General features: G+C 37.0%; 1 protein-coding gene across 5 annotated transcripts in view; it reads left to right on the top strand.

Annotated features, from left to right (window-relative positions):
• Positions 1-6,576, top strand: part of GOLIM4 (golgi integral membrane protein 4) — a 101,562-nt gene extending 94,986 nt beyond the window's left edge. For 2 of the 5 annotated variants that reach the window (XM_051983130.1, XM_051983133.1), the window contains 3 exons: positions 1,768-1,848; positions 3,074-3,213; positions 6,145-6,576. In XM_051983130.1, the coding sequence (XP_051839090.1) occupies positions 1,768-1,848; positions 3,074-3,213; positions 6,145-6,205 (282 nt within the window). In that variant the 3' untranslated portion in view covers positions 6,206-6,576. Of the gene's footprint in view, positions 1-1,767; positions 1,849-3,073 lie in introns of all 5 variants that reach the window. The other 3 variants (XM_051983131.1, XM_051983134.1, XM_051983132.1) reach the window with 2 other exon arrangements.
• Positions 6,577-12,505: the final 5,929 nt, after the last annotated feature.

Below are 12,505 nucleotides of genomic sequence, written 5' to 3'. Positions count from 1 at the left end.
TTCCTGTAACATCTCAGTGAAGCACAGAAAGCATTCTGGTTTCTTGATGGCCAGGCCAGGGAGGCACAAGTTCTGACAGGTATCTCCAAGCTGGAATGGCTTCCAATATGGATCCATTGGTAGGCTGTATGTCTATTTTCCAAAGCCCTCTGAAATCTTGTCTATACAGAGACTGACTCACTCAGATGGGTGATGCTGGGTGAAGAATTCAGAGAGACCACAGCAACTCATGAATCCTTGCCTCCTTGTCCCTACACTGGGGAAATTATAGGTAACCTAATCTAGTGGATAGAGTGTGGTATTTGGAATTAAGATTTGGATTGAAATCGTGCCTCAAATATTGACCAGCTGCCCACTAAAATGTAGGAGTTTGACTCAGCTCATTTCTTATTTTAAGGCTTTTTAAAATTGTCCTTTAGGTCTGAGTTTTTAACCTTGGGGACTGTGAACTTGTGGGGTTTAAAAAAAAAAAAAACTTTTGATAATTATGTTATAGTTGATTTCATTTTATTCTCATCTATTTTACTCATTTAAAAATTTTCTGAAAAGAAGTTTCACCTTAGACTTTATCAACTATGAAAGAGGGTCCATGAACAAAGATAGTTAAGGTTCTTAGCCCCTATTCATCCCTGAAATGGCATGAATGTGTGATTGCAGGGCTGGAAAAGCTTGCCCTCAGCCACCTAGGAACTAACCACACTAGAACTTGGTGACTGCTTCTTGCACAGATTTACAAAAGAAATTTGTTACATAAGCTATTTCATTTATAATTTAATTTTTATTAAATCATTTATTTCACACCTGGCTCTTCATGCCAGTTTAATCAGCCTGGGGGTTTAATCCACATCTGCCTTTCCAACAAATTTGTTTCTAATTTCTATAATTTTATATATATATATATATATATATTTAAAACTAGCAAGGCCTTAGGCTTAGTTACCTTCCCAGATAAATACATTTTTTGTAGTTGGTTATTATAAATGAAGACTGAGAATTGGTCTGGAATAAAAAAAAAAAAAAGGAAGAAATCCTTTTCTTTACCCTCATTTGGGAGTTGAAGATTGACAAAGAAATATTTTACCATTTCTGGCTTATAGTTTGCCTTAAGGTGGATTTCATGAGATCCATTTATTGTTGAGTCATTTCAGATTTTTCATAACCCCATTTGGGGTTTTCTTGGCAGAGATACTGAGGTGGTTTTCTTCTCCAGATTGTTTTTCAAATGAGCAATTGAAACAAACAGGTTAAGTGACTTGCTAAGGATCATATAGCGAGTAAACTGTCTGAAGCTGGATTTGAACTCAAGAAGGAATCTTACAGATTGAAAGCTTAGCATTTTATCACTGTGCCATCTTGGTTCAACCAAAGTCCATCACCCCTTACAAGATATGCTGTAGAGGCAGACCTGAATGGCAGTCAATCTAGGCACTTGGGGATTTTCACTTGACTAACGGACTTTGGTTGAACCAAGATGGCACAGTGATAAACGTCCGTTAGTCAAGTGAAAATCCCCAAGTGCCTAAAGTGACTGCCATTCAGATCTGCCTCTACATCATATCTTGTAAGTGGTCCAGTTAGAGGTAGTGTGATCCAATGGACGGCTCACTACTGTCACTTGCAAATCTCTGTGGTCTGGGACAGGTAACACTTGATCCCTCTAGGTCTCATTGGGTTTTTAGGGTCATAGGGAGGTGCATCATATTCTTTGGTTTGCTTTAAAATGAGAACAGTCATACTGGATTTGTATTTTTAATTTGTTTGTTTTAGGGTCAAGAAGACTTGACTGAAGAGAAGAAACAAGAGCTGGAGCATAATGCCGAAGAGCCATATGGGGAAAATGATGAAAATGTATGTTTCACATGTTTCATTTTTATAATAATCTTTTTTTCATTTTTATGAATTTTGAATTATGAATATGAAAAATTCATTTTTCATTTTAATCAAGAGCCAGCATAGCTTCAGCGAGATGCAATTTGGCTGCTCATGGCTGTCTAGAATGCCTCTATTGCCTTGTCATGTTTTAACAGATTGATCATCATCTTGGAAAAGAAGAGCAGCATCAAGAGAAATGATAGGGGATAGATGAGGACCATAGCAAATCCTATCTTGAAATCCTCCCTACTCTCTTGTTGCCTTTGCCTTTCTCTTTGAGGAGTAATTTTTAAATTTAAGTTCTTTATTACTACTGTTTAACAAACTAACTAATTTCAAAGGAAAAGTAAGCCTATCAACTTTTCCATCCCTTATTCTAAGTTCCCATTAGGATTCCTTTCATATTCACAAGAAGTGTATACTCTTTTTTTTTTTTTTTTCATTGTCTCACTTTTCACCACTTGCTCTTATTTCCATATGCCAGCTGGTGGTCAAATCAGTCCTTTGCCTCAGTGCTCCAGGGAACTTTCAAGGACTAGAGCTTATGGAGAAGGTGCTGATATGCTTTGGTGGAGAGTATTTGCTCTCCAGGGAGATGTCCATACCAAGGATCTTAGAATTCCTTTATTATTTCCCATTGCTATTTCCATAATACTTGTGATCCTTATATATGTTGGCCATTAGCGCATTAGAGTGGCGTATCCCAACTCAGCTCACTTTCCACTATTGTGAGTAGTTATCAATTTTGTCGCAATTACATATAAAGTTGCTATGAGAATCTTTGAACAAACAGCTTATTTTTATTTATTATTTATTTATTTTTATTTGTATTATTTATTTATGTTTTGTTTTTGTTTTTATTTTTTTGGTAACACTTTCAGATTAGGTCTTAGCAAGGGGGGATTATTTGATCAAAGCATATGATCTTTCTGATAACTTACCAAATAGTACCAGATTGCTGTCAAAAAAAAATTATAAACTTGAATTTGGTGGCTTTTACTTATTTTTTTGTTAACTTAATGGTGGGTCCTCAGTTACTACCCACTTCATTTCTTTATTTTCTCCTCAGGGTGAACAGATTATTCTAATTATTAGTAGCACTTAGTGTTTCCTTTTTAAAAGCTTACCAAGGAGTTTGCTTACCTTACCATCTATATTTCTGTTCCCACTCCTTTTTTATCTGTTTGTTTGAAACTTTCAGATGGATGATAAAAACAATGATGCTCAAGAACAGGCAGCTCGAGAAGTAAACCCCCGAAAAGACCACGAAGAAAACTATGAGGAGGAAGAGGAGGAAGAGGAAGGCGGGGCTGTGGAGAAGGCTCATGGACGAGCAGAAATGTGATTTGGTAGCTCTGGGGAGACTTCGGCCGAGGGTTCCTCTTTAAGCTGCTCACAAATGATATGCCTACTGAACTCTAGGGTATTTAATGACAATTCAGAGCTGCAACTTTTTTTAACTTTTGTATTAGATGCCCTCATTCCTTTATACGAATATAATATTTTGATATTCTAGGTTTTAGTGCTTCTTTTGTATTCAAGCTAAACACAAAGAAAGAGAAACACATTCAAGATAAAAGCATAGGGCTCTGACTCAAGTTTTCCTTGCTTTCTTTGTTGGGTGGTCAGTAGGGGTGGGTGACACTGTCAAGCTTGTTAATGTTGTACTCTTTTTTTTTTTTTTTTTGCCAAGGCAATTAGAGTCATGTGACTTGCCCAGGGTCACAGAGCTAGGAAGGGTTGTGTCCGAGACCAGATTTGAACTCAGGTCCTCCTGACTTCAGGGCTGGTGCTCTACCCACTAGCTGCTTCAATTCTGTACTTTTTTTTTGTCAAATTATTTTCCAGGCATCTTTCTTCTAACATGTATTCCATTCCAACAAGCAATCTATAAGAAAAACTAGTGTGTCTCTGTGGCACGTAGATCATAGACGGTCAACTTAGTAATCATGTCGCCAAGTTCCTCTGTACAACTAGGCAAGAATTTGAAGACTCTTCTAAGTTATAAGGAAGCTGCTGGCCTCTACTGGTAAAGAGTATTTGGTCTACTGGGAATCCATACACCAATGACATCTGTATTATTTTACTTTAATCTTTTCAGAATATTTTATTTAGCTCTTGTCTCATTCGAATAACAGATGCCCGTGCATGGTAGTATACATTTTTACCAAGTCTTTAATTCCTGTATGTGGCCAATGTGGGTTTTGGACAATCAGATTCATATTCTGTGTGTGTATGTATGTGTATGTGTATGTGATTTCCCCTTGTTTCTTCTGGAGAATGTGCAACGCTAAAATTACCTGAGGAGCAATTGGGCCAAACAGCAGGAGTATCCCAGCACTAGACTGCTGGGAGATCGCTGTAGACCACTGACCTAAGTGATTTCAATGGTCAGGTGAGGCAGAGTCAAACAGCACTTTAGAGATTTTTGTTTTCTTTTCTTTTGTTTTTTTTTTAGAAAATTGCTTAATGCATTTCTTTACCACAGCTTTCTTTTGTTCCAGTATTCACATTAAGCATTTTGACTTCGTTCTTTTTGGAGTTAGCGGGTAGCATCAGGATCATCAAGGTTGTGCTCATCACTCTATGTTGGCCACTTTTAAAACCGCTTTGCTATCACTTCCTTAAGAACCCATTGTCAAAATGTAGTCCATCACATTGAAGATAGATTTCCCTAAGCAGACCATTTAACATAATCATTTTGCATGGAACTATATATAGCAAAGCATTATATATTCAGATATAATACACTCATGACTTTTGTTGGCAACAATTAGGTCTGCTTTCTCTCTTCCCTCTGACCCCCATACATAAGGAATGATGGTAATTCTGAATTAATGAAGCCCATTAAAAAAGTCAGAATTTCCCAGAATGTTCTAGGTTTTGGAAATTGAGTGTTTTATACATTCAACACATACATCCTGCCATAAAATGAATCATCCTTTTAGGATGCATGGGTCAGTGTTTCCTGAATTTGGTTGTGGGCTATGCCCAATGGCTGTGGAGATTTTTTTTTTTCCAAGAGGATTGAAAAGAAGGCACTTTCTAAGAGGGAAAAATTGCCAAAGGGAGGGAGGCTTGAGAGCTATTATTTTCCTCCTGGACGATTGTCAACTATTAGTGACATATTAATGGTAATGTTGACTTAGTTCAGAAAAGAAAAAAAAAATTAACCGTCTATTTAAGAGCCTCTTCCCAATTCATTTCCTATTAAGTTTTCTCTTCCATAGAGGACTATATTTGTTTCAATGCTGGATGCTGGACATGAACGCCACCAGCAATAAGGGGTTAAAGCATAAAAAAATTAAAAAAAAACATATACTTTTATAATTTGTATTAATCCTTTCAAAGTACGAAAAATGTTCTGTTCTTACAATTTTTATATTAATGTAATTTATCCTTTTTAAGAAACAATCAAGCCTAACTTTATGTTCATTTCTAGTTTTGACTATTCCTGGCTGAGTGTTTTTATAATTATGCATAGAAAGGTTTCATTCAAATGTATTTTGAGGTTTTCTAGGAATCATAAATCAACTTTTACCTTATGTATAAAAACTCTGTGTAATGTAAAATGTATAATATTGTACATAATCTTCAGAATACAATTATTTTGGTAAATTAGTTTGTATTTTAATGTCCCAGTGGCAATATTTAATTATTTGAGGCGTAATAGAATTTGGTTACAGATAATAAAATCAAAAGACAGATGGTACATCTTTCTGAAGTGTGATATGTCTAAGAAGGGGCTTAATTTTCATAACCATTAAACTGTGTCACAACCACAGCAAGACCCAGACTCCATCTGCTATCTGGCAGCAAATTGGTAACAGAACCAGACGCCTGAAATCTATGGTCACATTTCTGTGGTTATCAGAAACTGAAGGTTCACTTCTCTTCGGGCCACCATTTGTTGGTTCAGTTCTATGTTGATGGTGAAAGAGCTTCTGTAAAATTCTACCGTTATGACATAGACAAAGCCACAGTATTCTAATTTTATCCCAAAGGAGCAAAGAAAAATGATTTCGTTAAGGACCCTAGTAGCAAGCAACATACTTTGGAAAGGCCCCTGGTTTTCAGTTCTCTCCCAACTTATCTTCCCTTTCTTCTCAGAGGATCGTGAATCTACTTGACTGTTATGTCTATTCTCCATTATCACACCACCACCATAGGATATGTTCTTTGAGGACAGATTGGAGCCAAAAAGCCCCTGGGGTACCAACTCTCTAAAGAGTAGTTAGAAAAGTAAGAATTCCATTTGAATTTATATTCTAGGAGTCTGCAAACCACAATGGAGGTTATAAGGAAGAATGTGCACAAGAACTTCATGGGATGAAGAAAGGATGGGTAACAAATCTTTACCACTGGAAGGAGTGTCCCATCAAATGATACATCTAAATGGAGGATCACTGGGCTTTACCACCTATCCTGAATTATGCTGTTGAACAGATAGATGCTAGACACTGCCAACTGGCCTACCAGTGTACTAAGGAGCTGTGGACCTGGCCGTTTCTTTCACCACCATACCCTTAGACTTTGGGTTCTTTCCATCCACCCTGCTGCCGTACTCCCCTCCCTCTGTGTTGTCTCCCCCGATTAGAGTGTGAGCTCTGTGAGAGCAAGGACAATCTCGTTTTTCTATGTGTATCATCGGTGCTTAGCCCATTTGATGTGGAGCACTTAATAAATGCCTATTCATTCATTCAAGTACTAAAGTATGAATTAGCTGACATATTTACAGAGCAGGTACAATTAAAGAGATGGTTTGGTATATTGAGCTAGGCTTGGAGTCAGGAAAACAATTGAAATACAACATCTGAAACTTGCCAATTCTGTGACTTTGGCCAAGTCCCCTAATCGTGGTTTCTAACTCTAGGGTTTATCTACTCATGGACAGGTTTGAATTTGGGTTGGGAATCGGAGTTCCCACCACAGGAATTTATCCCTGATTAAATTATCAATCCGTTTATTAGCTTATGTATAAATAATCTTCCAAATGTCCCATAATTGTCAGGAGCCTTTATTGCAGTAACATATCCACTTAGGATTTCTGCTATTTCAAAATGGGATGATAATAAATTGAACGTTCAGGCTGAGTTATTGTTTAATGATATGATACCAAGAATGAAGGTCTCCAGTGAAGTACCCCAATAATCTCAACTGAGACCTGGATTCTGCAGGGTTTTTAATAGAATTTTGATATCTTTTGTTTTTATATTGGCTAGATTTCAATAAAACAGATCAGTATAACAAAAAACTGGACATGTACAACATTGCAAACCTGTAGGCCCTCTACAAAAGAAGTCACCATGAAGTTAATAATTTTTATCAGGAATTTGAATAATAACAGCAATCACAAAATAGCATTATTATGTGCCAAGCATTGTGCTAAGTGCTTTACAGTTGCTTCATTTTATCCTCACAATAGCGTTAGGAGGTAGATGTTATTATCCCCATTTAGCAGAAAGAAAAACTGAGGCAAAAATTGTGTCTTGCCCAGGATCTCACAACTAGGAAGCATCTTGAGTCTGGATTTGAATTCAGGTTTTCCTGTAGTACCAGATCTACCACCACCTAGATGCTCTAATTGCTAGATGGCATGTTCAGCAAATAACTGGGAGGTAGGGGAGCATAATCCACTGGAAAGTTGGCATCCAAATAAACAATTTTGACAGATTAGGATTTAGTTGAATTTAATAAGGTAAAATTCAATAGGGATCAAATTAAAGGTATTTGGGTTTAAAGAAAAAAAATTAAATGCAAGTTGGAGGAGGCACGGTTAACAGTTTATCTGAAAAATATCTAGGTGTTTTCATGATTTGCATGTATATCGCTGTAGCAGTCAAAAGTATTGGTGCCATTTTGAGCTGCCCTTAAGAAAGGCTTAGGTTCCAAGAATAAAGAGATGATATTCCTTTTCTGCAATGTACCCCGACCAAACTACATGTAAAACATTTTCTTCAGCCTGGGGACCATCATTTGAGGACATTAATAAGCTGGAGAGAGGGTTTGGAGAGCAATCAAGGACCTATCTAGAGTCTATGCTATATGAAAGTTAGTTGAAGGAACTGGGCATGTATCACTTGAAGAGAAGTCTGGGATGAAAAGTGGGGAAGAAAGTGGGAAGAAGTCATATTGATAGCTGTGTGGCCAGTATTTGAAGGGCTTTCTTTGAGGAAGGGTTATATTACTTCTAAGCAGTTAAATATATTCCGAAGGAGCATGGTGCAATGGGTTTGTGTAAAAAATGCACTCTTATCAGTCAGTAGACAATTATGAATTCACCTGTTTCTAATTTTCCAAACCTCCAATTAATGTGGGGAAGAACCATGTTGCAGAAAAAATGAATTTTTTTTTTTTACAGTCATGTTGTAGTACTAAAGTAATGGTGACCAACATTGAAAATTAGAGTGGTACAATGTATGGAGTACTGCAATTGTGACCATGGAGACAAGGGTTTACATCCCATCCCAGACATAGTGAGACCTTGGGCAAGCTGCATGATACTGTTCTGCCTCAGTTTCCTCATCTGTAAATGAGGATGATAACAGCACCTACCTCACAGGGTGTACATGAATCTCCTTCCCTCCTGCTCTCTCCTTCTCTCTCCTTCTATTTGTCTCTTTTCCCCTCTTCCTTTGTTTTTCTCCTCCCATACTTTCTGTCTGCCTATCCGTCTATCTAATATTCCATAATGTCTTATTGCTTCATTTCTCTTTTTCGATGGGATTCAGATAGAATAGTTCCAAAACAAGTTTAACTTATATTTATTTTTGTAAACTATTACATAGATGGGGGAAATAATAGCTTTTTAGGTTAATAAAATATTAGAATATAAACACAACTTCTGTAGGCTTGTTGAATGCATCTTAAATACAATTCTGGTAGTGGACAAGAGGAGAGAAATCATACATCATGTTCTAATGTGGTTTTGATCTCTATGTTTTGAAAGCTTTTCATTTCATATGGCTTGGAGATTGACTAGTGTAGCAGTGTAGATTAAAAATAGTATTACTCTTGGATTTTTAATGATTCAATGTTCAATCCAGGTGAATGTGTAGGTAGCATTATATTCTGTGACAACTGGTTCCCAATAGAATGTATTGACAGAGCTCTCCAAGCAATTTTAGTCTTTCTGTAGTATGTGGATAATTTTATAACTGTGGCCATATGTTGGGGAGGTATTTCTGTTAACTTGTGTTAGATACGTTGAAAGTCTGGACTTTTCTTCTCCAACTTCCTCTGGCAGTAACTCGATCCTGAATTGCCATCATAACTACTCCCACTCCCTTTAATTCCACATTCACCTATCGGTGTATTATTGGACAGCTTCATACATATGTCTCGCATGAAGGGCCAATTATCATTAATTCACATTTTCCTTTGTTTCCCTAATCATAAATGCCCCACATGCCTCTTCTTCTACATACCTTTGCTTTAAGCTCAGCTCTGAGCATGTCTCCTCCACTCCTTCCTATTCAGTAATATCCAATGGATCCCTGTTACCTCCAAGATCACATATAAAATCCTCTGTTTGACTTCCAAAAGCCTTCATAACTCCACAATAATCTAATAACAATGACTTCCTTGCTGCTACTAACACATTTCACACTCCATCTCTTGCCTCTGGGTATTTTCTCTGGCTTTGTCCATGCTTGGATTTCTGTCCTACCTCATTTTTTTCTTCCTGGCTTTCTTTGCAGCCTTTAAGTCTCAACCAAAATCCTATCTTCTCTAAGAAACCTGTGCTGATTTCTCTTAATGCTTATGTCTTCCCTCAGTGGTTGTAGAGGGCTGAAACTCTTGAGTTGTTGCACTGAGGTTGGTTCAAACACTTAGGGCTAATTACCAATTGGACAGTGCTCTATGGGCATGTGCTTGGGGAATGGCTCTTACCACTATCCTGTGCTGGCTCAATAATTGGTGTATACAGAGAGTTGTAGGAGGGACTAGGGGGTGAAGTAAGACTAGCCAGAGTCACTTTGGAGATGGATGAGTAAGAAGGAGGTTGCAGAGATCCTGCTTCCATCTCCTTCACTTCTACCCCTAAAGACTAAGAATAAAGACTATGGACGTTTGCTTATCCTGACTCCAGTTGATTCTAAGGTATCCTGGGTGCTAGCACGGTCATCACAAGTGGTTTTTTTATAATTCCTTAGAAAAATAGATTTGTAGGTAGGTAGCTGGATCTATATGCATAGATAGTTAGATCTCCCTTTATTGATATACAGATCTACATAAGTACATACAGAAAGATATATATATATATATATATATATATGTATGTGTGTGTGTGTGTGTGTATGTGTGTGTGTGTGTATAAAGAGAGAGAGAGAGAGAGTAAACATGTATGTATATTGACCTCTGCCTATCCTTGGCATTGTAAAATGGTTCAACATATGAAACTAGTAGGATTATTTTACTGATAAGAAAGAGAAATTGCAGTCTTCTTTAATACTTTACCTTAAGAACCAGGGGACTTTTCCGTGGAACTCGCAGCTTAAACCTATTATACGTGTTTTCTCCCTCATTAGGATGGGAGCCCTCTAAGACTAGGAACTCTCTTTTTTGCTATTTGCATCCCTAGTGTCTAATGCTGCTTTACACAAAGTATACACTTCATACTTAACTCAGGTAATATTCATAGTTTCCATGTTTTCTTTTCCATTCAGTTGTGACTTACTTGAGGGAAGCAGGAATTACTTTCTACTCTTTATTATTATTTCTTTGTAGCCCTAATATTTAGCACAGTGCTCAACACATAATAGATACTTCATAAATGCTTGTGGATTTGACTGTATATCTTCAGTGTATTTCCTTTTCATTTCTCTTTATATTCCATAGCTTCCTTCCAAAGTATAACTCATGTCATTTCCCTGAACTCAACTTTCTCTATGCCCAGTTCAACCTCACTTTCCTCATCCTTAGCTCCAATTATCGACATTGTCATGTAAGAGATCTTTATGTTTCTCCCCACCCCATCCCCAGTTGAATTTAAGCTCTTGAGGGCAGGGAATGCTTCATTTTACCTTTAGATATTCCATTCTTAGCACAGTATCTCATCGATAGTAGATGCTTAAGAAATAATCCATGCATTATATATTTGAGAGATTGCTGGAATGAAGATATCAAACATTCCTTTACAAACATTTTCATAACCTACATAGACCTAACATTTACAGAAAACAATTATTTCTGCAGAAAATAGAGCATTTTGAAATGTGTAGGTAACGACATAATTGTTTTGGCCCGACCTCTTCTATTTCAAGGAGGTAATGACAAGGATCGATCACCTGTTGCTTAGTTGCTATGTTTGTGAACCTTTTTAAATGAAATGAAATACTCTTGTCCTTTGACATCTTGGCAGACCTTGTTCTCACCCATCTAGACGTGTTTCTAATGGAGCTTGAAATTAAATGTCATTCCTGTTTATTTGTTAACACATGCAGTATTCTGCTTAAAATAAGTATCATCTGAAGAATTGGTTAGTGAAAAAGCATGGATTTACCCCAGAAAAGGAGCCATTTTCAACTAGGATTTTAAAAAAAATTATCATTAAAAAAGAAGAGTTCATATACATACAAGATTAAATAGGCTATTCATGGAAACATAAGCTCATATTGGCTCCTACTTAAATTATAGATTTAGAACCCAAAAAGAAGTTCCACCCCACTTTCCCTTATTTTATAGATGAGGACAGATCCCAGAAAAGTTGTGGTTTGCTCAAAGACAAAGGTGGATAATCGATGACCAAACCTTCAGACCAGGTTTTTTGTCTCTGATGGCCTCCCTCTTTGAATCAAGCTCTTAGTCTCTACTGAGTGTTCTTTGTATCCCAAAGGCTTAGTTCCTACATGCATTTTATCCAGTTGAACATGCTATATTCTGTAGGCAGATATTTAGAGGTGTTCTTTTTCTTCCTCCATAAGGTTTTTAAATCTATAATGATGGGGTAATAAATCCAACTTAAGGGTTTTTTTTTTTTTCCCCAGAAGGTACTAACACATACTCCTTATCTCCCATGTTTCAGCTCTTGGCTCTCCTAGTATCATATGCATTTCTTGCTTGCATAATTGTCCTTTCTTTTCTTAACTTCACTCTTCTAAATGTTTGTTCCCTCTTGGATAATAATACTAACACATACCCATATCTTTGGAACACTTTTATTGTTTCCTTCTCAGCTGGGGACGTAGATAGTGTTCTCTATTGCCTGAAGAGGAAATTAAGCATTTTGTACCTAACATAATGAAAAGTGTTTGTTAGGAGTTTTCTATACCAAGTTCTGCCTAAGGGCTGATGATACATTTTTTTTAAAAGTGAGAGTCAATAAGCATTTATTAAGGGCTTACTTTCTCTGTCCTATAAACTAGGGGGACAACTAAAAAGGTGAGAAAGTTAAGCATTTATTAAACACTACCTTGGTTTCAATTAGGGTCAGCTGGGTGGTACAGTGGCTGGAGTGTCAGTCTTGGAGTTAAAAATACTTGAGTATTCCCTGAGACACTTACTATCTGTGTGACTTGGGCTAATTCACTTAATCCGGTTTGCTTCAATTTCCTTATATGCAAACTGAGCTAGAGAAGGATATGGTTAAATCATGCCAGTTTCTTTGCCAAGAAAACTCCAAAAGAAGTCA

This window comes from Antechinus flavipes, chromosome 3 (genome assembly GCF_016432865.1).
Source record: "Antechinus flavipes isolate AdamAnt ecotype Samford, QLD, Australia chromosome 3, AdamAnt_v2, whole genome shotgun sequence".
NCBI classification, from domain to species: Eukaryota; Metazoa; Chordata; class Mammalia; order Dasyuromorphia; family Dasyuridae; genus Antechinus; species Antechinus flavipes.
Note: the sequence above shows the minus strand (reverse complement) of the source record. Positions and strands in the feature narration are given on the sequence as shown.